Source organism: Danio aesculapii, chromosome 23 (genome assembly GCF_903798145.1).
Source record: "Danio aesculapii chromosome 23, fDanAes4.1, whole genome shotgun sequence".
NCBI classification, from domain to species: domain Eukaryota; kingdom Metazoa; phylum Chordata; class Actinopteri; order Cypriniformes; family Danionidae; genus Danio; species Danio aesculapii.
In genome coordinates this window covers 22,764,405-22,788,832 of record NC_079457.1, presented here as the reverse complement: position 1 = coordinate 22,788,832, position 24,428 = coordinate 22,764,405, and the positions used below count along the sequence as shown (strand labels likewise).

Here is a 24,428-nt window from a genome sequence, read left to right as displayed (position 1 = left end):
CCTATTTACTATGACCTTTTATGTGAAGCTGCTTTGACACAATCTACATTGTATAAGCGCTATACAAATAAAGGTGAATTGAATTGAATTGTATTGAATTATTATTATTATTATTATTATTATTATTATTATTATTATTATTATTATTATTTGGTTAAACTGAAATAAACCATATTTATATAGTACTTTTCCAGATTAATTTTCACAGAAACTAGTCCACATTTGGAATTTGATTGGGTATACATCACTATTTTTCAGCTGCAGATACTCACATTAATATTCCAGAATTTTTGTGACGCTGTACAACAATATTAATATGTAAAATTTAATAATGAATTGTCACGGATTGGCCAGGCTCTTCCACCAATTCCACACAGCGCCCATCATCACCGGAGTTCTAATCATGCACAGCTGCACCCAATCACTCAAACACACTATATAAGCACACACCTCACTTCAGTCATTGTCCGGTCTCGTTTCTACGAAGCGGACTCATAGAGAGTACCCTCCTGGTATTCACTATCCTCTTACTCAGCATTTGATACTTACCTGTTCTCTGTTTACTTCCAGTTTGTCCAGCGTTCCCCGTGTCCTGTCAGAGTTGAGTGTTTCGTCAGTCTGTCTTCCCCACAATCCATCTGGTGTGTGCATTCGGTCTTCCTCAGTGTCTGTCATCCGTCCTGCTTCAGAGAAGGAATATACTATCAACCAGAACTTCATTCACTTTCCCATTGTCCTCCTGCTGTTGCTCTGCTGTTAAAATAAATACCGTTTAATATTTACTCACCCTGTTTGTTCGTCTGCTTCCATAACAGAAGACCGGACCAACTACAATCAACAGCATGAGCACTCACGATCCCATTCAGGAGTTGGTGGACTCGCTGAAGAGAGTCCTTCTACCATCTGCACCACTTCCCGAAGCACCACCAGCACCGAGCACTTCTTCGCCGTCCACCCACTCATCCAGTCCCATGGCTCGACCAGCGCCCTACTCTGGCGGCGCGGAGGAGTGCAATGGATTCCTTTTACAATGTTCTCTTGTATTCACTATGCAACCTGATTTATATCCCACAGATCGGTCGAAGATTGCTTTCATTATCTCCCTTCTCTCTGGATCCGCTCTCCGGTGGGCTGAGACCATCTGGCAGCAAGCTGGACCGGTAACGAATTCCATTCATACATTCACGAAGTATTTTAAAGAGGTCTTTGGTCGTGAGGATGGAGAAGTGGCAGCTGGAGAGCAATTATACCACCTAAAACAAGGAGCCATGTCCACACAGGACTATGCCCTCCAATTTCGTACTCTGGCTGCTGCTAGCGGCTGGAATGAGCGATCTCTCCTTACTACTTACCGGTTCGGATTGGCACCCCACCTTCGAATACAGTTAGCAGCCTTAGACGATACTATGGGTTTGGAAAAATTTATCCAACGTTCTCTTCGATGTTCTGATCGTTTGAAAATCTACCAACATGATCCTGAACCAGTCCCTCAAGCACTCCTCCGTCCGTCAGAGCCCGTGGCCCCTCCCGAACCAGAACCCATGATTATTGAATCTGGTAGACTCACAACCACTGAGCGACAGAGGAGGCTGAACCGGGGTCTGTGTATGTACTGTGGTGCCGAAGGACATGCCAGACTGAACTGTCCCATCCGTCCCATTCGCTCCTTGGTGAGTGTGTTCAGTTCTACCATTGAGAAAATGCACCCCCTCACCACCAATGTTCAGTTAACTACCCACTCTCTCTCTGTTGCAGCTACGGCCCTTATCGACTCCGGTTCAGCTGGAAACTTCATCTCGTACGCCCTCTGTCGCCACCTCCAGCTCCGCACCGAAGCCTCGAAGCACATCTACCAGATTCAACCCATAACCAACGATATCACTTCCCAGGCACGTATACATCGTAAATGTGAATCCATCAATCTCCAAGTTGGATTGCTTCACAAGGAGGAGATTCAATTCCTGGTTCTGGAGGGTGCCACCATGGACATCATCCTAGGGCGCCCGTGGCTGGTGAAGCACGATCCCATCCTCTCTTGGGGTACCGGAGAAATAAAGAAATGGGGTAAAGAATGTATGTCAAGCTGTTTTCCCGATCTACCTTTACAACCTCAACGACCCCTTCCGGTCTACGTCACCTCTGTCGAAAGTCCAGTCGAGAAACGATCCATTCAGATCCCGAAGATCTACTCCTCATACGAGGACGTATTTTGCCCCAAGAGAGCTTCCCAGCTACCTCCACATCGGCCATGGGACTGCGCCATAGACCTGATTCCTGATGCTCCAATGCCCAGAGGTAGGATCTATCCGTTGTCCCTTCCGGAGACTAAGGCCATGGAGGAGTACATTCAGGAGGCTCTGAGTCAGGGGTATATCCGCCCTTCCACCTCACCTGCGGCATCAAGTTTTTTCTTTGTGGCTAAGAAGGATGGAGGTTTGCGGCCATGCATCGATTACCGAACGCTCAACCAAGGAACAGTCAAATTCAGGTACCCACTTCCTCTCGTCCCTGCGGCCCTGGAACAACTCCGATCGGCCCGGATATTCACCAAGTTGGACCTCCGCAGCGCATACAACCTGGTACGAATACGCGAGGGGGACGAATGGAAGACGGGGTTTGTGACCCCTACTGGGCACTACGAGTATCTGGTCATGCCCTATGGTCTGGTCAACGCCCCCTCCGTATTCCAAAATTTCATCCATGAAGTCCTCCGGGAGTTCCTCCATCTCTTCGTCATTGTCTACATAGATGATATCCTGATTTACTCCCGGAGTGAGGCCGAACATCGCCACCATGTTGCGGAGGTCCTGCAAACCCTCCGGAAACACAAATTATATCTCAAAGCTGAAAAATGCTCATTCCACTTACCATCTGTGCAGTTTCTGGGATACATAATAGATCAAGAAGGGGTTCGTATGGACGAGAGGAAGGTCACTTCAGTTATCTCCTGGCCAGAACCCAAGACCATAAAAGAACTTCAACGATTCCTAGGGTTTGCAAATTTCTATCGACGTTTCATTCAGAACTACAGTATCATTACCGCTCCTCTCACCAACCTCCTCAAAGCTAAACCCAAGAAATTATCCTGGCCTCCTGAAGCCGCCGCAGCCTTCCAAAGTCTCAAAGATTCCTTCACTCAAGCTCCACTCCTGACTCACCCAGATCCTGACCTGCCTTTCGTGGTTGAAGTGGATGCATCAACCACTGGAGTGGGAGCCATCCTTTCACAGTCCCACGGTACTCCCAAGTTACTCCATCCATGTGCCTATTTCTCCCGGAAGCTTAGCCCGGCGGAAAGGAATTATGACATCGGGAACCGAGAACTTCTCGCCATCAAGCTCGCCTTGGAGGAGTGGCGACACTGGTTGGAGGGGGCCAAACATCCCTTCCAGGTGATCACAGACCATAAAAACCTACAATATCTCAAAGATGCTAAAAGACTCTGTCCTCGTCAGGCCCGTTGGTCATTGTTCTTTTCCAGATTTCATTTTTCAATATCCTATCGACCAGGATCAAAAAATATCAGAGCAGACGCACTTTCCAGAATTCATGATCAGCAAGAAACCACTGAAATCCCGGCCAAGATCCTTCCAGAACACATTGAAATCTGCCCCATCCAATGGTCTGCTCCTCCAGCCATCGCCACTCCTGACCCCATACCTCCGCCGGGCTGTCCCCCTAATCGGCGATTTGTCCCTGAAAATCAACGGGTAGATCTCATCCATTCTAGTCACACATCTCTGGGCACTGGACATCCCGGGGCCAACAATACCCTCTCGCTGCTATCCCAACGCTTTTGGTGGCCGGACATGGCTAGGGATGTGAGAAGGTATGTACAAGGCTGCAGAGAATGTGCCATATCGAAGAGTCCTCGACATCTACCTGCAGGAAAACTCCATCCCTTGCCCATCCCGAACCGTCCCTGGTCACACCTAGGAGTAGATTTTATGACGGACCTTCCTTCCTCCGATGGTAATACCTGCATCCTGGTCATAGTAGATCGATTCTCAAAATTCTGTCGTCTGATTCCCCTGAAAGGTCTTCCCACGGCCCTAGAAACAGCAGAAAATCTTTTTAACCATGTCTTTCGATGTTTTGGACTCCCAGAAGATATAGTCTCGGACCGAGGTCCTCAATTTATTTCCAGACTATGGAAAGCATTCTTCAAACTCCTAGGTGTGACTGTCAGCCTCTCGTCTGGATATCATCCTCAAACCAACGGCCAGACGGAGAGGAAGATTCAGGAAGTGGGACGGTTCCTCAGGACCTTCTGTCACGGTCACCAGAATTCCTGGAACCAGTTTCTGGGCTGGGCAGAATACGCCCAGAATTCATTGCGACAACCCACCACAGGACTAACGCCATTCCAGTGTATCCTAGGATTTCAACCTCCACTCTTTCCCTGGGATGGCGAACCCTCAGATGTACCAGCAGTGGATCACTGGTTTCGGGAAAGCGAGAGGGTCTGGGACGAGTCACATCACCACCTTCAGAGGGCAGTTCGTAGAGCTAAGGAAGTGTCAGACAGGAGGAGGATTACAGGGCCTGTCTATAATCCCGGGCAGAAGGTTTGGCTCTCCACCAGGGACATCCGCTTACGACTGCCCTCCAAAAAACTTAGTCCCAGATTTGTTGGTCCCTTCACCATCCTGGAACAGGTCAACCCCGTCACCTACAAGCTACAACTACCACCTCAGTACAGAATCCATCCTACATTCCACGTATCACTACTTAAACCCTATCACAACCCTCTGATTCCCTCCACAGAGCCTGGCCACGAAGAGGAACCCCCTCCCCCACTGATGTTGGAAGAGGGTTCCGTCTACACAGTCAAGGACATTCTACGGTCCCGGCGTCGTGGTGGTCAACTAGAATACCTCGTTGACTGGGAGGGATATGGACCAGAGGAGAGGTCGTGGGTCCCCAGATCCGACATCTTAGATCCCGCACTTATGGAGGAGTTCCACTCCAATCACCCCGAGTTCCCAGCACCTCGCGGACGAGGTAGACCACCACGGCGCCGGAGGTTTAGGCCCTCAGGAGCGGGCCCTGGGGAGGGGGGTAATGTCACGGATTGGCCAGGCTCTTCCACCAATTCCACACAGCGCCCATCATCACCGGAGTTCTAATCATGCACAGCTGCACCCAATCACTCAAACACACTATATAAGCACACACCTCACTTCAGTCATTGTCCGGTCTCGTTTCTACGAAGCGGACTCATAGAGAGTACCCTCCTGGTATTCACTATCCTCTTACTCAGCATTTGATACTTACCTGTTCTCTGTTTACTTCCAGTTTGTCCAGCGTTCCCCGTGTCCTGTCAGAGTTGAGTGTTTCGTCAGTCTGTCTTCCCCACAATCCATCTGGTGTGTGCATTCGGTCTTCCTCAGTGTCTGTCATCCGTCCTGCTTCAGAGAAGGAATATACTATCAACCAGAACTTCATTCACTTTCCCATTGTCCTCCTGCTGTTGCTCTGCTGTTAAAATAAATACCGTTTAATATTTACTCACCCTGTTTGTTCGTCTGCTTCCATAACATGAATCTTTTGAGGGTTGGGGTAGGGGTAGATGTTAATAAAATACAATTTAAAGGGTAATTTAATAAATGATCTGAATAATTCTCTGTAACTTCCGGCCGCAGATCTATCCATCATTTTCCCTGCTGCATAACAGTATAGAAAATAATAATAAAAAATCATACTGACCCCAAACAGCTGAACAGTATTGTACCTAGAAAGTTTTTTGATGTTTTTGATACTTGATCATACAATATTGTCCAGTCACACAGGGGGCAAGCAAGGTGACTCCCTCAACTATTAAATCGCTGTTAAAGAGGATTGAGTATATTGTGCACTCTTATATGAGCAGTTTGCTCGTGCTTAACCTCAGATGTGACATTTTCTGTCTGCCCTCCTTCCTCCTCCTCAGTGCTGAAGAGTGTGCCCTTCACAGCCCGCACGGCCAAACGGGGCTCGCGCTTCTTCTGCGATGCCAACCTCTTCGACGAGTCCATCTGCTAGCCCCCCCAAACCCCCCCAAAACTGCCCCTAATGCCGCAGGTTGTCCCGTTCTTATACCAGTCGCAAACTGCATGCATACAACCACTCGCATGAGCCTCTCCGGTTACCCACAACTCTCTACTAACCTGAGCACAACACTGGGGTAGATGTAAACCCAAACCTCTGGCTGTTCAGGGATCTGAAACATGGACAGGCCAAATCTCTCGTGGGGGAATAATGACAAATAGACTGAAAAAGCATTTAAATTAATAATTCTAAATAAAATTACATTTAAATAAATTTAATTTAAAAAAAGTATTAAATTAAAAGGGTATTTTATTGTGTGTTTATATATTTCCTTGGCAGCTATATTAAGCTGAATTTAAGTTTCAGATAATAGAATAGAATAGAATAGAATAGAATAGAATAGAATAGAATAGAAATGGGGTATTTTCGTATGGAGTATTGTAAACATTTCTACCATTAAAAGGTTCCAAAACCACACATTTGTCATGTGACCATGTGTTGCATATGTGAAAGTCATGTGGTTAAGCGATACTCACGTAATTTGATATTAATGAACATTACGGTTGTTAAAAGAATGGGTCATGGGTCTTTCTATTTGTCATATTGTCCAGAAAGATTTGGCCTGTAAAACAGTCCTTGTAATGTTTCACTTGGTTTGTCATCTGCTAACTCTCATCTTTTCTCCCATAACACTCTGTTTTACCTTTCTAGCACAAAAGCGGATCAGTCTGAGTAAATTTGAGCACAAAATTATTGGAGGGTAAGAAAGGCATCACGGAGCTTCATTTCGCTTCGCTCCTGTCTGCCTTTTTACCGTCAGCTTGATGGCTTTAGGAGTGCTATGTTTTGCACAATGCTAAAATGCTAAAGCTTATGCGGCCAAATACAGTCTTAAACTGAATATTGCTGTTTTTTTGTTTCGTTATTTGCACAGTTTATAATACAACCCTACTTATGAATAAATTAGGAAGATTTGTAAAAAAAAATTTAGTAAAACAAGAATCTGTGATTTATTAATTATCTTTAAATTAAAATGAACTACACTGTAAAAATGATCAGTTAGTTAAAAGGTTCTGTATTTTGTGACACAGGTGTTTTCCGTTTATTTACGTTTATAAATTATGAGACCTTGATCTCAGCTCTGTCAACTTTTCATGCTGAAATTCTGCAGTTTAACTAAGTGACTATTGCTAAAATTTCTGTAGTTTGACAAAATATATTGTATAACAAATAATACATAGAATTAAGTCTGTAAAATGACAGAAAAAGTACTGGGCAGTTTATTACGAGGTTTTTGTATCATGATTCACAACACCAAGCTGGACAACAAATCACTTGAAACTATTAAGAATGTCAATAAAAGTCACTTTTTTTTTCAAACGTTTTAATGTCAAGGGCCCTATTTAACAATCTAGGTCAGGGGTGTCAAACTCAGTTCCTTAAGGGCTGCAGCCCCACAGTTTTGTTTCAACCCTGCTTCAACACACTTGCCTGTAGGTTTTAGACAAGCTTGAAGGACTCAACTAGTTAGATCAGGTGTATTTAATTAGAGTTGGAACTAAACTGTGCAGAGCTGGTTCGTTTGACACCGCTGATCTAGGTGCAAAGTCTAAAGCGTGGTGCAAAAGCATGGTGCAAAATCATTAGGCGATCCACTTCTGCTATTTTAAGGATGCTATTTTAAATTACTCTCTGCACCCTGGCGCAGGGTCTAACAGGGTTGTGCTTATTCTCTTAATGAGTTATGGGTGTGTTTTGAGCATAAAGTGCATTAAACCAAGCAGAGTCAAATTAACAGAGTCAGTTGCGACGCACCATGGTGCATTTGCTATCTACTTGGCGGACTTTGTAAGGGGAAAAACTGAAGGGTTTTTCCCCCCCAAGTTGCATGGAGGTAGTTGTTTTTATATTTTTATGTAAATAATAATTTTTGTAACATTTTAATCCTTTAATTTTTGTTCATATGTAAAGATATTGGTGTATTACTGTACATCCTGTGTGTATTAAGCAATGTGTAAGCGTTTGGACGCATAGTGTAGGTGCATAACTAACGTGCTCAGCGCTGGACTTTAGACCTGCTTACAGTTGGTCAACAGCGCGGTCTATTTCAGTTCCTCAAAATTAACACACCTCCTTTATAGACCGGCACACCCATGAGTCCACAAAGTGGCGCAAATAAGAAGAAAGATTAAGGTCCCACATTGATGTTAAGAGCATAAATAATAATTATAATAAAAATTATAATAACAATAAAACATTTTTAATTTGCTGATTTCATTTGTGTAACAAAAGTACAAGGAAAAGAGTTCTGAGGTCTAAAATTGTATTTTGTAAAAATAATCAAACATCGATTTCTGCACATTTTGATGGCTGCAGCACAAAAAAAATTGGGTCAGTGGCATGTTTAACACAATGTTCCTTTTGATTGCAACCTTTAATAGTTTGGGAACTGAGGATGCAGAAGTTCAAAATAATTAACAAATCACTACATTCTTGATTTCACTGCATTAGACAAAATGTCAACTTTTTTGGAATTAGGGTTGTATTTTATGACCTTTAGTTTATGGTGTTGAATAAATATATTTACCCTTAAACTTTTTGGATTGCACCTAATTGTAGTGATAGTATTGCAAAATACCAAATATTCTTGCAATGAAACATTGGACGGTACACCACTTTATAGTCACTATTTGAAGTCGATCAAAACCTTTCATCAAAGTCAACCTAAAACAATTGAACAACACCCATTCATGTCTTGGGACATTTTAGAAAAAACTTTTTGATATACTTCAAATGTTAACTACAGTATTATTTAGCTAGCATCTATTCTTAGGTCTTTTGGAAAGGATGCTGGAATGAAGACTTTCTTGTCATGTATGTTGCATGTAAAGCTCTGTTTGTCTGCTGTTTGTTTGGCTAACATGTTCACGTCTGTCTCACATGCATGCAAATCTGTGTTCTCTTCAGCAAGATCTACATGTTAAGCTCATATAGTGTTTCATCATGCACTCAAAACCTTACTCAGCACTCAGTCTAGCAGTTCATGTGTGTTTGTGGTGTGTTGAATGGTCTTATTGCAGTCAATGCATTTTGTTGTGTGTCTGTTAATGTTTTACTGTGTATCCTATATAAGATAAGGCCATCAGGTGTCTATACTAGAACAAAGTTAAGAAGTCTTGTACATTATTTATCTGTAAAATTGTCAATTTAAGATTCATTTTAAATTGAATTAAAATTTTAATCAGAATTTTTTCTTATTATTTTAAATTGACACTCATAGTTTCTGGAAAAAAGGTTGCAAAACCAGTGTACTAGAAACTGCATATTTTCAAACATGAATGGTTCACCCAAACATGAAATATCTTTTGAAACGCGGATGATTTTATTTCTGTCTTGTAACATAAGTTGACATGTTTTGTAGAATGACCAAGCTGCTGTTTTACATATGTTAGTGTGCATTTGGGCTCCAAAATGACAATACTGGAAAACCGCATTAGATTTCTGAAGCTGAATTAGAAGTGTGCTTGCATATTTAAGTAATAATAATAATATAATAATAATAATAATAATGCTTGCAGATAATATAACACTAATGTAATGAAAGGCTACTTAAATGAGCACTTTGATGACAACTAGCAAAAAGTGCCATTTGTAAAAATGTTAAATTATACAAATTATGTTGTTGTATGTTTTAGTTATCATATATACTTGTCATTACATTCAGCACACTTCTGTTCTTAAATTATATTTACAATATAAAATATGGAATCACATACTGTTGAAGTCTGAATTATTAGCCCCCCTGTTTATCCCCGCCCCCAATTTCTGTTTAACTGAGAGAAGATTTTTTTCACCACATTTGTTAACTAATAGTTTTAATAACTCATCTCTAATAACTGATTTATTTTATCTTTGCCATGATGACAGTCAATAATATTTGACTAGATATTTTTTAAGACACTTCTGTACAGCTTAAAGTGACATTTAGAGGCTTAACTAGGTTAATTAGGTTAACTAGGCAGGTTAGGGTAATTAGGCAAGTTATTGTATAATGATGGTTTGTTCTGTAAACTATCGGAAAATATATATAGCTTAAAGGGGCTAATAATATTGACCTTAAAATGGTTTTTAAAAAAATTAAAACTGCTTTTATTCTAGCCGAAATAAAACAAATAAGACTTTCTCCAGAAGAAAAAATATTATCAGACATACTGTGAAAATTTCCTTGCTCTGTTAAACATCATTTGGGAAATATAAAAAAAAAATTAAAGAAAAATTCAAAGGGGGGCTAATAATTCTGACTTCAACTGTATGTACTGAAGATGAATTTAAGAAATTCATTAGAATTATTTTGTAATGCATTTTTTTTACAATTATAATACTTCAAAAATATATAAATTATTATGGGTCTATTTTTAATTACATTAATTTAAACTATTATATATTTCCATTTAATTACAATTAAATTTACTTAAAGGGACAGTGCACCTAATAAAAAAGAAAATTTGCTAGTAATTTACTCACCCAAGACATACATTAGGTGACATTTTTTCCATCAGTAGATTGTTTAAGACTTTCTTTGAAAATGTATTATTATGAAAAAATACACAGATTGTACATTTTGGCCAAGGGGTGAGTAAATCAACAGCATTTTTATTTAATTTTTGTAGCTATACTATACTATAAGTGCACTATGTCTGTATCCTATTCAATTCTGTTTTCTTTGTTAAAATTTTATTGCACACTTTTTTGCTGTCAGCATTGTGCTGAAAACCATGACATAAATGACATCATTTTGGGTGAACTGTTCTTTTTTAGGATCTGAGAACGTCTAAAGTAAAGCATAAACCTTTGGTTTTTTTTTTTTAAGAAATTATTATTTGCAATCAAGTGAAGTGCTGAGTGACCCCTGCGGCCCTGTGTGTCCCCTGATCTAACTCTTAACTCTCTGCGTTCCCCTACTCATAGATCTCCGAAACCAGCCCTTCCTGCGAGCTGATGCGGTCATCCGGAACGGGTGGAAGCGACCCTAAAGACCCCTCACTCACTCACCCTCTACTCCTCTCCCCCTGCTTTCTCCTCAAATGGCGTCTTCCTGCAATTCACAGTGACCGAGGGAAGCACAGGACCAAACCACTGCCGCTGGTTTAAGGGGGAGGGCGGGAGTGGTAGATGTTATTTATTTGTGGAAACTGCACTGGAGGCTCTTTACACTAATGCCATAAAAAGCAGACATTAATGGCCGTCCTCATGAGCGAAAATCCCGAGGAGCGTCACTAAAAGCTTGCGTTGGCACTGGGAAAAAAATGTCTGTGGTTAATAACGCAGAAGGCGCTAACACTAATGTTAGCCTGCTGACCCTGAAGAGCCTTCCATTGACGCCCATTCATGTGGATTTCCTCTTATTGTGCAATGTAAGCATGACTTTCTGTCAAGTGGGAGCGTTGAGGTCACTGACATCCTGACCAGAGCCTGTTTGTATAGTTTTTTAAATTAACTATGAACTTAATCTAGTTCAGTTAGTATTTTAACCCAGAACCAGTGCTACGATTTCAAAGAAGTGCCTTTCTGTCGAGTCAGTATTATTTCTAATAGTCAACATTGATGTATCGAAGTGTTAATCATTATGCTTTATGTAAATATAATATGCAATTACCCCAAAAATGTATTGCAGCTTTAACAGAAGAGCCTGAATAAGAGCTCTTTGACTGACCATGTGCCTTGTTATTAATGGTGCCTGTGTGTTCAGCTAATGCGCATGTGCCACAACAAAGTGTACATAATGTTATATCATGCCATGAAAATGTTCAGAATATCCGTTCTTTTTAACCTACAGATTTATAATGTATATATATGCTTTTTACTTTTTTTTTGAAGGGAACCACTCCAGGACTGTAAACAGAATGTTTGGGTGTGCAATTTGAAGTCAAACACTCTAAATTAGTAGCCCACATTGAAGAATAGGTGGTTTTAAGTCAACATTTTACAGTTGCTCCTCATGCCCTCATGTAATTATTATACTCTTTGCACTATCAATCAATGAATTAGGGCTGATTGTACAGCTAGTTACTCTGTCTGAAAAACTGAGCTCTTAGTGATGCATCTGAGGCTGTGCTTTATTGTAAATGTTAGCTTTATTCTGCATCTGATTTTCTTTACAATATAGTACAGCTTCATGTGTTTATTGCTTTTTAAAAAAAATAAATCAAGGAAAAAAATTAATAAAGCATAAAGCAAACATGTTTTGTGGTAGAAAATTGTCCATCGTTATGGAAGATTGTTTCTGCCTTCAACCAAAAAAGAAAGTAAATACAACATTTTACCTGTAAATTCTCAGATTTGTGAGATTGCCTCAAATTTCAGGCTTCTGTAGTCACAATTGTTAGAAATGAACGCTGTAAAAAAAACAAAAAACAAAGTTGACTCCTTAAAATTAAGGCAACAAACTTCAGGACTCAACTTTCAACCCAATTACTTCAGTTGACTCGATTTGAGTTGAGTAAACTCAAAAATATCTAAAGTTAGAAATATATAAAGTTAGTTGCCTTAAAATTTTAAGTTGAGTCAACTTTTTTTTTACAGTTACAGTTTTTAAGTTGCAATTCTGAGTAAGAAAAGTTTCTTAAATAAAAATTAATTGCGAGACGTAAACTAAAAATCCTGAGGAAAAAGTCAATTGCGAACTCAGAATTCTTCGGAGGGGAAAAAATTTGCAGCTGCACAAATTCTGAATTGTCTAATGTAAACATTTGCTAATTGTGAGAAATAATAATAATAATATCATATCACATGTGTAGTTACATTTATTTTTCATCCCAATGGCAGAAACGAGTTTCCATACATGACAGAATGTTGCTGTGCAACGAAAAGCAAACTTTGGCTCTGCAGTGTTATGAAAAGGTATTTTACATTACAGCTACTGGAATGATGTTCTGACCAATCAGAAACCATGACCAGAACAATCCATTTAATAAAAAAGGGATGTTGCTGTATGACACTGTAAATGTGTGAGAAGCAAACAAATATGAATTCAACACTAATTTTTTTATATTTCTTATACTGAACTTTTTTATACTTGGGACCACAGCATAAACTAAATGAAGCCATTTTAGAGGAAAAGCAAAGCACAAGTTGAATGTACCAAAGTTTTAAATGTATTTGGTTGATATTGACCAATGAATGCAAACATTAACTGGATATTCTGTTAAGTGGCAAATAAAAATATTTCTGAATCAACTTTCTTAATTCCATCAATGTATGTTTTTATAGCATATACTGCAGCTGAGTTTTAACAAGTCAACTGGGACATGTTTGAGTATTTAATATTTATTTATTTGTTAATAATAGTGCGCCTCAAAATTTTTTTCAGCATTTACTCACCTTTATTTTGTTGCAAACAAGTATGAATATTTTTCTTCTGCTAAACACAGGTATGTATTGTTAAGAAAGTTTCTGATCGCTGCTGACTTCCATAATATAAATAGCTATGAAAAAAATGAAAAGACTACTAGAAAATCTTCAGGTATTTTGAATTTGCTATCTATATGATTAAGTAAAACATCGTGTTAACGTAAATATCTGGTAACAATTATCACAAATAATTTAATAAAGCCAAAAAAAAAAGTAACCTTTATGTACTGTTGGGGATGTTTTCATCCACTTTGGGGTGATTTTGAGTCTTAATTGGGCCTTTACTTTTTCAGTTTCAGCTAGTGGAATGATTTTTGTGATGAATCTTATTTTGACGCATATTTTGAGAAAATGCTTTGATTTTTTTAAAAGAAACTCAATAATACACTCTGGGCAAATTTACTAGCCTTTGTTATGTTCGAGATGAAAATAATTAAATTGCTGTAAAAATGCATCAGATAAATATTTTTTTTCAAAATGTTTTGCATAAATCTGTTAATCAAGCCTAGTCATGATCAAAACTAAATTGCTTAGAAAAGACAGGATTTTAACTCTTTTGCCAAATTGATAAATGATGTCACTGATTTGGTGAAAAAAAAAAAAAAACACAAAATGACGTATTTTTAATATAAGAAGTTATTGTGGACTGGAATTTTTTTTATCAAAGTCTTGTACATGTGAAACAACATTGCCTTGATGCATTGTTTTTGATTAATTTGAATTTTTTCTCCCATATTTACTGTTGGTGGCTGCTTTTGTCGCATTGACCTATTATAACCACATTTTTTTGATTGCAAAACTATGACACCATATAATCATGCATTTTTAATTGTTGGTGGTTTTCCCTGTTGGGAAGAGATAACATGTCATTTTTACTGTTGATCATTAGTTGGCACCATTAACCCTTTAGATAGGTATGTGCAAAAAAGCTTAGTTTTTATATGGAGTTTAACTGCAAATTAAAGTGTATGTATGTATGTATGTATGCATGTCTGTGAGTGTGTGAGAGTGACATTTGTGCACTTACCTTGATGTGTCTGATGCGCTTCTCAGCTCCCAGAACTACATGGAGTAAACATAAACAAAGGCTGTGTATTTATGCACCATCATATGTGGTTATAACAAAAGTAAATGGCACAAAAACAGCATCCAACAGGAAAAAAAAAAAAAAAATCTAACAATGAATCAAAGCCAATGTTGTTACTTATCAGCCGATGTTGTCACTCATCCAAAACGATGATAAAAGGTTAAAACAAATCCAGTCCACAATTACTTTTTATGTACATTTTGTGAGTTTTTTTTTTTTTTTTTACCAAATCAGTGACATTTATGAATCTGGCAATTAAAAAGTTAAAAGCCTGTCATTGTTAAAAACATTTTGTAGTTTTGATCAGGACTGAGGTTGATTAACAGATTTATGCAAAAAAATTGAAAGAAATATTTAACAGATGCATTTTTACAGCAGTCTAATTAAGTGGATGTTTTCATCCGGAACATAAGGAAAGGGTAGTTAATTTAAACAGTGCACAAGGGTTAATAATGTTCTCTTAATATTAATATAATCATGTCTGAAAACATGTAATTACTAGTTCACAGAATAAAACAAAAAATGAGTTTACTCATTAACAAACAACTTCAAATCTTTTTCCTTTAGTTTCTTATTATCATTTTTAATGTATTTAATTGTTTTATTGAATGGAAGTCAGTGACAAGCTTTGCATTTTTGTGCAAACTATCAACTGAGCTGTAAAATAAACCTAATTTAGTAACCCCCCCCCCCTCCCCCCTAATTTCTAAACTAAAACCAAATCCACAAAGCACTTATATTTCAAGTCTGTACACATTTTTTTATTTCTTAATATACGTGTTATGGTCTGTGTATCATCAAGTTTCTCATCTCTCCAAAAGAAGGGCTGAGCCACCATGCATTTCTACTATAAAAAGCAGTTTAATTATTTTGTATATAAAAAAATAAAAACAAAACTACAGAAACGGTTGCAGGGTCGTGACACTAGTCATCGGTGACAGTAAAAGGCCGACGAGGGCCGCGCTAAAATGACATTTGATCATAAACGGAGCAGACACTTGACGTTAAGTCCAGATGCTTGGGATGAATACTGTTAAGATGCATCTCGTGGAGTCGACGTGAGTCTTTTTTTTGCGCTGTTGGATCCATGCATTAGCCTACTGGGCGCACGGTTACTTCCATTAGAAGCGGTGGACATCTCTCTCTCTACAGCTCAGGCGGATGAGAATGAGAAGAGTAGCAGCAAGGCAGTGAGTTATTACTGGATCCACACGAACCTCACAGAAATGCACTTACACTGAGCATTAAAAGTCCAGAAGACACAAAACTAGTGAACTAAAAGTGACACGGAGCTTCCACCCAAAAACAGTTCTGGTGAAAAGTGAGAGCAGACGACGATCCGGTCATCTCCTGGCCGTTTCCCACTGGAAGACATGGCATCAGATCAGGCCTGCTCTCAATCAATCCTTTGGACGTACCGCTAACGTACAAACACCAAGGCCACGGTTACCCTGGAAACACTTCTGGAATGTTCTTACATTGACCGTCATTCATTCTTTTCATCCATTTAAAACAAAGCTAAAACAAAGACAGGTATAATATACTGCTATTCGTACGGGTGTCCGCTTGTATTCCTGGGTATATTTGTCAAGACACTTCTGTTAATTATATATGTAAATATATATAAAATCAATCTGTGCAAGGAGTATGACAATCATCGTAAGCATTGTTCTCTGAGATAACAGTATAGAAATAAAAGCGATGCTGACTCGTCCACTCACTCTCGCACACAGATTCGTCCTTATTCAGCCATCTGAAATCACACACGGGCAAAGTCAGCATCAGTATCATTCAGTCGGCCGTATCGTATCGTATCGTATCATATGTAATCGTATTGTCTCCCTCCCTCAGATTTCAATAGCAACAATTGGCAATTTTGCTTTTCCTAAAACAAACTATACAATTCGTACAAAAATAAACTTAAAACCAAACCAAAACAAAAGAAAAACAAACAAACAAACAAACAGATTTCCCATATTGTTGTTGAGCACAGAGGTAGTGGCTAAATGGAGGGGAAGGGTGAAAAAATTAAGCAAGCAAACATCTGAAAATGGAGGGAAAATAAAAGTATTGAAAAAAAAAATGTTTTCTTTTGTCAACCAGAAGGATTTCTTGAAGAATAAAATATAATACTGCAATCACATACAAAAGTGTCCTTCATTTTTTTTTCCTATCTTTTTTTTGTTGTTGTTACATTTTGTACAGTGTTCCTGCTCTTGTTGCTTTTCGTCTGTCGTGTAAAGGCATATGGGTCTGCGTGAGGGTGGCGTGCGGCCGGTACTCTACGCCAGCGGGTCTCCCATGTCATCGTCTCCTGCAGACAGCAGCTCTTTCTTCTCGTCTGTGCTGGCCAGAGAGTTACGGCTGTTATGAGCACCCATGTAGAGCGTGGCATACACGGGGTTTGTGAAGTTTGTGGGCTGCAAGACAGATCCACAATATAAGTCAGTGTTTTAACATAAAATATTCAGTGAATTTAGGCTTTCGTTACAACTTTACATAAGCACAATAAATAATGTTGAGATTTGTTATGTCATATTTTAACATTGTTATTAAATTATAACTGTTTGCCAAGACTAGTTTTTATTTTAAAACCTTTTTCACAGTGGAAAAATTACCACACTGGAAAAATCTCATCTTTCCTCTATATGAACTGCTCGAAAATGCATGTTATGCGTTTCATCTTGCAGATTAGCACCAATAAAACCTTAAAGCCAGGAATAATGCATTATTTATCTGCTTAATTTATATACTTAATGTCATTATTGGACCTAATAATAATAAAAAAAGAATTTATCGGTATTGAGACTGACATGGGCCACTGATCATAAATATACCAATATGGTCACTGATATACCATTCTAAATATACTAATATGGCCACTAATGTATCATAAATGTATTGATATGGCCACTGATATATCAGGAATACACCAATATGGCCACCAATATACATATACCGATATGCTCACTGATACATCATAAGTATACCAATATGGTCACCAATATTTCATATAGTAAATATACCATTATGGCCACAGCTACATCATAAATATACTGATTTGGCAACCAATATATCATAAATATACAGATATGGCCACCAATATATCATACATTATATTATACATACGCAGATAAGCCGACACATCATAAATATTGCAAAATATCATAAAATGTAACAATATGGCCATCAATATATCATAGATATACCGATATGCCACCAATATGTCATAAATATAACAATATGGCCACCAATATATTATAAATGTACCGATATGCCACCAATATATCATTAATATACCGATATGGCCACCAATATATCATAAATATACCGATATGGCCACTAATATATCATAAATATACCAATAAGGCAACCAATATATCATAAATATACCGATATGGCCACCAATATATCATAAATATACCGATATGGCCACCAATATATAATAAATATACCGATAAGGCAAGCAATATATCATAAATATACTGATATGGCTACCGATATGTCATAAATATACCAATATTTCAACGATCATGATACCGATCATAAAATGTATCAATATATAATAGATATATCAATATGGCCACCAATATATCATACATATTTGAATATGACCACTGGCATATAATTATAATTATATGGCCACAGATATATCATGTATACTGATATGCCAATAAATCCTAAATACACAGATATGGCCATCAATATATCGCACATATTCCTATGTGACCACCAATGTCATAAAAAAAACCGATATGGTCAAAAATCTGCTGATCTACTGACATGACCACTGTTACTACAACCATCAAATATATTTTGATATGACCACAGATATCTCATAAACATACTGACATGGTCACAGAAACATCATAAATACACCAATATGGCCACGGATATATTGATCATAACTAATACATACATACACACACACTAAAAATAAGCATGCATCTTGCAAGGGAGAAAGCCTCACCTTATCTGGATCCAGTGTGAAGTCCGAGTCCAGCAGCTCCCCTGCATCATCATCAGGCTCTCCTTCATAAATCTTGTACGCCGGGTTCCCGATCTCTACATTCATGGCTCCATTGGTCATCCTCTGGTGCTGGAATCCCTTAGCACTGCAGACACAAACACAGACGAGCAGTTACATCTTCATCCCAACCTCTTCACAAACACACCTCTGCAGACCGAGCCAAGGCACAGGAAAGTTACACAAACACACGCACCCACACAAAATAGCCTATGTCTTCAAGCAACTCACAAACACAGAGACACAGCTACATCGACCAGGGTCTCTCTCTCCTGCCATATAAACATGTGCAAGGAGCCATGACACTTTGAGGAACCATCCATGTGCTTTCAGGCTCTTAGAGAAAGCTGGATATCCACAAGACATGGTCCAGCATGGTCAATGAGGGGCCAAACACTTCAAGCACAGCAACACTGTTCTCACGGACAGATATATGTTTATATGTAGAAACTGACACACGTCTACAGGATGGAGGAGTGAGAGGAACAGGACACTGCCCAACGCTGCGTTCTGGACCAGCGAGTTGATCTATTTTAGCTGTCGGCCAATAGATCCCTGTGTTGAAACTGGTAAGAACCACAGAAATAAGCACAATAACAGCACAGGATCAAGCAGGAGAAGCGGGAAGAAAGAGAGGAAGAGGATGACGGAGAGGAAAAGAGGATGGAGAGGATGATGGGACCCTGCTTTTATAGAGTCAGAGTTACCGCGAACATCTGGAGCCGGGCTTGCCCCGCATCACAGACCTGAGAGACAGAAAGATGCAGTTTAACATAGATAGATAGATAGATAGATAGATAGATAGATAGATAGATAGATAGATAGATAGATAGATAGATAGATAGATAGATAGATAGATAGATAGATAGATAGATAGATAGATAGATAGATAGATAGATAGATAGATAGATAGAAACAGAGAGAGAGAGAGGAGGAGAGAGCTGGAAGCTGCAGTGTTAAATTGAAGAGTAATGTGGAGAAATTAATGCTCTAAAAGCAGGGGTCTTTAACAAGAGGAATATAAAGGTGGTCCAAACCAAACTGTGTAAAAAACTAAAATTCTATTAAAAAAACAACTACATAGAATTAGTCTTTGTTATTTTAGGGCTGCACAGTATTTCACTTCAGCATCGATATCGCAATGTGAACATCCGCAATAGTCAAATCGCAGGATCTGCAATGCTGAGCTGGGATTGTAGTGTTTAGAATTATATATATTATTATATTGGAATTTTACAGCCACAGTTCAAAATACACAACATTTGTGGAGTTACTGCAGAGTTTAACCTTAATGTAGTGAACTTTTATTGTATGCAGATTTTTTAAAGTGCTAAGAGCATTCATTTCTACAATATTTAATAGAACATAATTGTATTAAACTGTTAATAAAGTAAAATCTTTGAAGTGTTATTTATTTTTTATTTTTTTACAGTTTCTATACCTGACAATGATTTGACTTCACCCTGAACCATAAAGCGCTGGTTATTTCACTCCTAAATTTGCATATTACATTTCATCCCTGACTTGTTCCCCTACAAAATCATGCCAATCGATTGAAAATTAATACATTGTTTCCAAATAGGGCTATTCAATTCATCTGCTGAAATTGTATTTAAATCGCAATATTTATCACAGAAATACAAAATATCGCAATCTCAGATATTTCTATATCATGCAGCCCTAGTACACATGATTTGTTAAGTCATTGTGAATTTTAGCCATAATCTATTAATGTGATTTTTTTTACACAGATGTGTTTTTTTAAGGCCAGTTACACAAATTTTAACCATATGGAAAGAAAAAATATAAAGTTTGCCGCTTAACAAAGATTAATTGTGTTTATTTATCAAATGAAGACTATACAGTGTTATTTTAGATTTGATAATTGAATTTATTTACCTCAATATTCCACCAAAAACCATAAAGCACTGTTTATTTCGTTTTTTTTCTGTCTTTTAATATTGTATTACATTTTTGGGATATTTTATGCAGATGCAATCCTCTACAAAAGCATCCCAATCAGTGTAAAATTCTGAATTCTTGTCAAACAGTTCCTTAAGTCAAATTGTGAAATGATATTCATATCGCAGAAATACAAAATATCGCAATTTTTTCCAATATTGTGCAGCCCTAGTACACATGATTTATTGGGTCATTGTGGATTTCAAACATAATCTATTAGTCAGAAACTTTTTTTACTCAGATGGCCTGTGACTGAAAGTTAAAAAATGTAAGCCATTTGAGAACAAGAAATTATAAAGTTTGCCACTTAACAAAGATTTACTGTGTTTATTTGTCAAATGAAGACTATACAGAGTTATTTTTGGTTTGATCATTGGATTTCTTTATCTCAATATTGTAATATTTCACCAAAAAACATTCATTTCGTTTTTATCTGTGCTTTCATTTTTCAATTAATTATTGATAATTATTTTTGGATATTTTATGCAGATGCACTCCCCTACAAAATCATCCCAATCAATGTGAAATTGTGAATTCTTCCCAAACAGTTGCTAAAGTTCCATTGTGAAATTATATTCATAGCGCAATATACATAGCAGAATTACAAAATATTGCAAATATGTCCGTTTTTTTTCTCTAATATCGTGCAGTGCTGATTATTTTAGTATCAAGTAATTGCTACAGTTTAAGGTTTTAGGTTAACTATAAATTAAATGATTAACTATGCAACTGGTCTTCAACTCATATTTGAACTGTATAATTACATATTATTATCGCCTAAAGTACTTGGTCCAACCTAAATACTAAACTTTAACATATAGTTATATCTTTACTATCTTCTCTGATACATTATTATATGGAACTATTTTCTTGTATGTGTATTATTAAAAAGCATTTTCTTCAACCCAACAAATGAAATGTAACATTAGAATACATTTATGATATAAAATTCACCACATTTAAAAAATGATGTACAACCTAATTAATAATTAAATATAAATATATATATATAAAACATATATAATCATCATGTTCTTTACGAAAAAAAAGAACAAATTATTTTCTTCATTCTAAATGAAAATAAAATAAAATAATTATGTGAAGTATTATTACATAAAAAATATGCTAACTTCAACAAGTTCAGCCAAGGATATTATTGTCTTATTGATAATGCATGGGTAATATGAATTATACATAAAAAAACTTACACTAACTAATAAATATAGCGTACAATAGATGTAAAGTTCACCTGTTTCATTGTCTCCTCTAGATACAATTTTTTAAAAAGCATACAAGCAACTGTACATTTACAATGATCATTAGAAAAAAAATGTCCTTCTAATTAAAATCCTTGGATCAAAAAAGTTAAAGACCCCTGCCCAACAGAACAATGAAGGAGATGATCGAAAAAAAAGTCTGACCAATAACAAAATAAATTTGGCTAGAGAATGATCAAGCCCCAAATTGTCCTTTTCAACACTTTGAAATGGCTTATATACTGACCCACGCATTCTCTTCTTGTACCACAAGATGGCAGCGACCACCAACAGTGCAAGTAAGAGCAGTAACATCACCGGGATGACCACAGATGGAGTATCTACACAAATAGGAAAACCGATTGTTAACAGAGGCAAAAACATAGTATTGGCAGTAAAAAGCAAGAAGATCTTCTCAAAATGAGAAAGATGGAAAAGAAAAGCCAGCACTTACTTCCAGAGTTTGGGTTCTGAATAGGGGCAATATTGAGCTCACAGCGAAATCCTGACCAGCCTGTGTGACACCTGCATAGCACACAAAAATGACATTTTATATGCTGTACCACAAGGTTCAGTTTTAGGACCACTTTTTAACAATTAATAACACAAAATATTTGCTCTGACCACTTTACCTGCACTGTGGCAGATTAGTATAAGAGTCCACAGAGCACTGGCCCTCAATGCAGAAGTCATTACAGGTGTAGCAGGTGGGTCGCTTTGTGTTATCAGCACATCTACACATAGAAGAAAATCAATTATCACAATCTATATATAAACAGCTACATATCTTTATCCAGCAGCCTGAAATATCTAAGAAAGAAAAATCAGTTGAATGTTCAGGTACGTACTTGCAAGTAATTCCAGTTTGTAGCTTTTCACACTTGCCCATGCCACAGTATTCACATTTGTCCAGCTCACATTGTGGACCGAAGAACTTATCCGAGCACTGGCAATGTTTAGTGCCGTTGTTCAGCTCCAAACATTGACCGTCATTCTTACAGAAGTCCTCGCACTGACCTGCACACATTGATTTTCAGCACTTATTCTATCTTATCGTGCACATTTTATCCATTTCTAAGGCTTTAGTTTGGAATGAAACAAACACAGGGGGTTGGGGGTTTATCAAAGTGCCAAAGCTTCTAAAAGAGCGTTAAGATTACTAAAAAATAATAATAATTATTATTATTATTACTACTAGTACTACTTTCACAAGTACATTCTATTAAGTAGTAATACAGGTTCTGTCATAATATCTTCAAGTTTGATCAAACATTGGAGTGTTAATTACCCCCTTAATTACCACCTGAATACATGTGCAAGCCTAAAGGTTATTGCACACTGAAAATTTTTGTCCGTAATTTTTGCATGTTAAAAAATAAATTCAATCTCACGTTATGTTAATCGTACTGACCCACTAATCGCTGGAATTTTCGTCTGTCATAAAAAAATTCTAGCCGGGTTTGAGGTTTTTCTAATTTTCGCATCCAAAAAAGCACTTTGAGAGGTGTTTTGACAATTCAGAGCCACCGACAAGCGAAAATACAGAATGCCGTTACTTGAGCTACAGATAACTTTATGAGAAACACAGTGCATAGAATAAACACAGAATGTTGCGGACAGCTACATGCTGGATTCAGTGACTGGCGCACCTCTGCCCTGCGGCTGCTTACTGTGTATATGTGTGTGTGTCCATACATTTGACGTACTGCTGCTCATAGACATTATAATAGAAAGCATGGTCCGCTGCTTCAACACATCAGCGTGGCAGCCATCTATTATAATGTCTATAGGTACTGGCAGTCTCTGTTCAGGATTTGTTTACATACATGAATGTGTGAAGTATTACAAGCAATGTATCAAAATTTCACTGATTTCCTGAAATACTTTCCTGAAATCACTGCTTGAACTGAATCTGAAATGTTTTGCGCTTTTTCGTGATGGATTAATTAATACGCATCAGTCTCAGTGTGCAAGGTTTGTTTACGTGACAAATTTTTCACATATGAATATGAAAAAACGCATACTAATATTTCAGACTTCAGTGTGCAAAGACCTTAATTTTAAAATTAGTCATCTAAATTAAGGTTAAAAAAGCTTTCATTAATTTCATAATATTAGCGAACTATTAGTTAATGAACTAACGTAAACAATATTTACTACTATTAAGAAACTTATAAAATGAATTAAACATTTTCATGAAACTTTAAAACCATACACATTTTTGAAGTCATCAAACTTACGGTACTGGCACTGGTCACCCAGAAACCCTGGTGGACAGCGGCAAGTCGGCTGGTTGCCCAGGCTGACGGCGCAGTTGCCTCCATTCTGACAGTAGTTTTCACAAATGTACAGGTTACATCTGGGCCCAGTGAATCCAGTCTGACAGCGGCAGGTAGGAGCTCCTGAAGGGAGGAAACAGACAGAGTGTTGCTCATGCAGATATAAAGATAAACGTATAAGGTGCCATTCATAAAAAATATGCTTGGTAATAATAAACCACCTCCTTCACCATGTTAATTTGAAATAAAACAGTTGTCATGCCAACTTGCTAATGTAAACAAAAACTCGTGACTCTTGCTCCATCTTTGATTTCCTCTGATTGGTCCACTGCTTTGGAACTGACATTAATGAGTGGCACTCAATGTAACATTTACAT

General features: G+C 37.7%; 2 protein-coding genes across 5 annotated transcripts in view; one reads left to right on the top strand and one right to left on the bottom strand.

The window, feature by feature from the left end:
• Nucleotides 1–12,221, top strand: part of fmnl3 (formin-like 3) — a 95,222-nt gene extending 83,001 nt beyond the window's left edge. For 2 of the 4 annotated variants that reach the window (XM_056449757.1, XM_056449754.1), the window contains 2 exons: nucleotides 5,933–6,063; nucleotides 10,999–12,221. In XM_056449757.1, the coding sequence (XP_056305732.1) occupies nucleotides 5,933–6,024 (92 nt within the window). In that variant the 3' untranslated portion in view covers nucleotides 6,025–6,063; nucleotides 10,999–12,221. Of the gene's footprint in view, nucleotides 1–5,932; nucleotides 6,064–6,741; nucleotides 6,791–10,998 lie in introns of all 4 variants that reach the window. The other 2 variants (XM_056449755.1, XM_056449756.1) reach the window with 2 other exon arrangements.
• A 3,147-nt stretch (nucleotides 12,222–15,368) lies between these two features.
• lrp1ab (low density lipoprotein receptor-related protein 1Ab) overlaps nucleotides 15,369–24,428 on the bottom strand; it is a 146,084-nt gene continuing 137,024 nt past the window's right edge. Inside the window, exons 81-87 of the mRNA XM_056449612.1 lie at nucleotides 24,013–24,174; nucleotides 22,621–22,789; nucleotides 22,405–22,506; nucleotides 22,227–22,297; nucleotides 22,020–22,113; nucleotides 18,498–18,642; nucleotides 15,369–16,947 (exon numbers count right to left, since the gene is read on the bottom strand). Coding sequence (XP_056305587.1) covers nucleotides 16,810–16,947; nucleotides 18,498–18,642; nucleotides 22,020–22,113; nucleotides 22,227–22,297; nucleotides 22,405–22,506; nucleotides 22,621–22,789; nucleotides 24,013–24,174 — 881 coding nt within the window. The 3' untranslated portion in view covers nucleotides 15,369–16,809. The remainder of the gene's footprint in view (nucleotides 16,948–18,497; nucleotides 18,643–22,019; nucleotides 22,114–22,226; nucleotides 22,298–22,404; nucleotides 22,507–22,620; nucleotides 22,790–24,012; nucleotides 24,175–24,428) is intronic.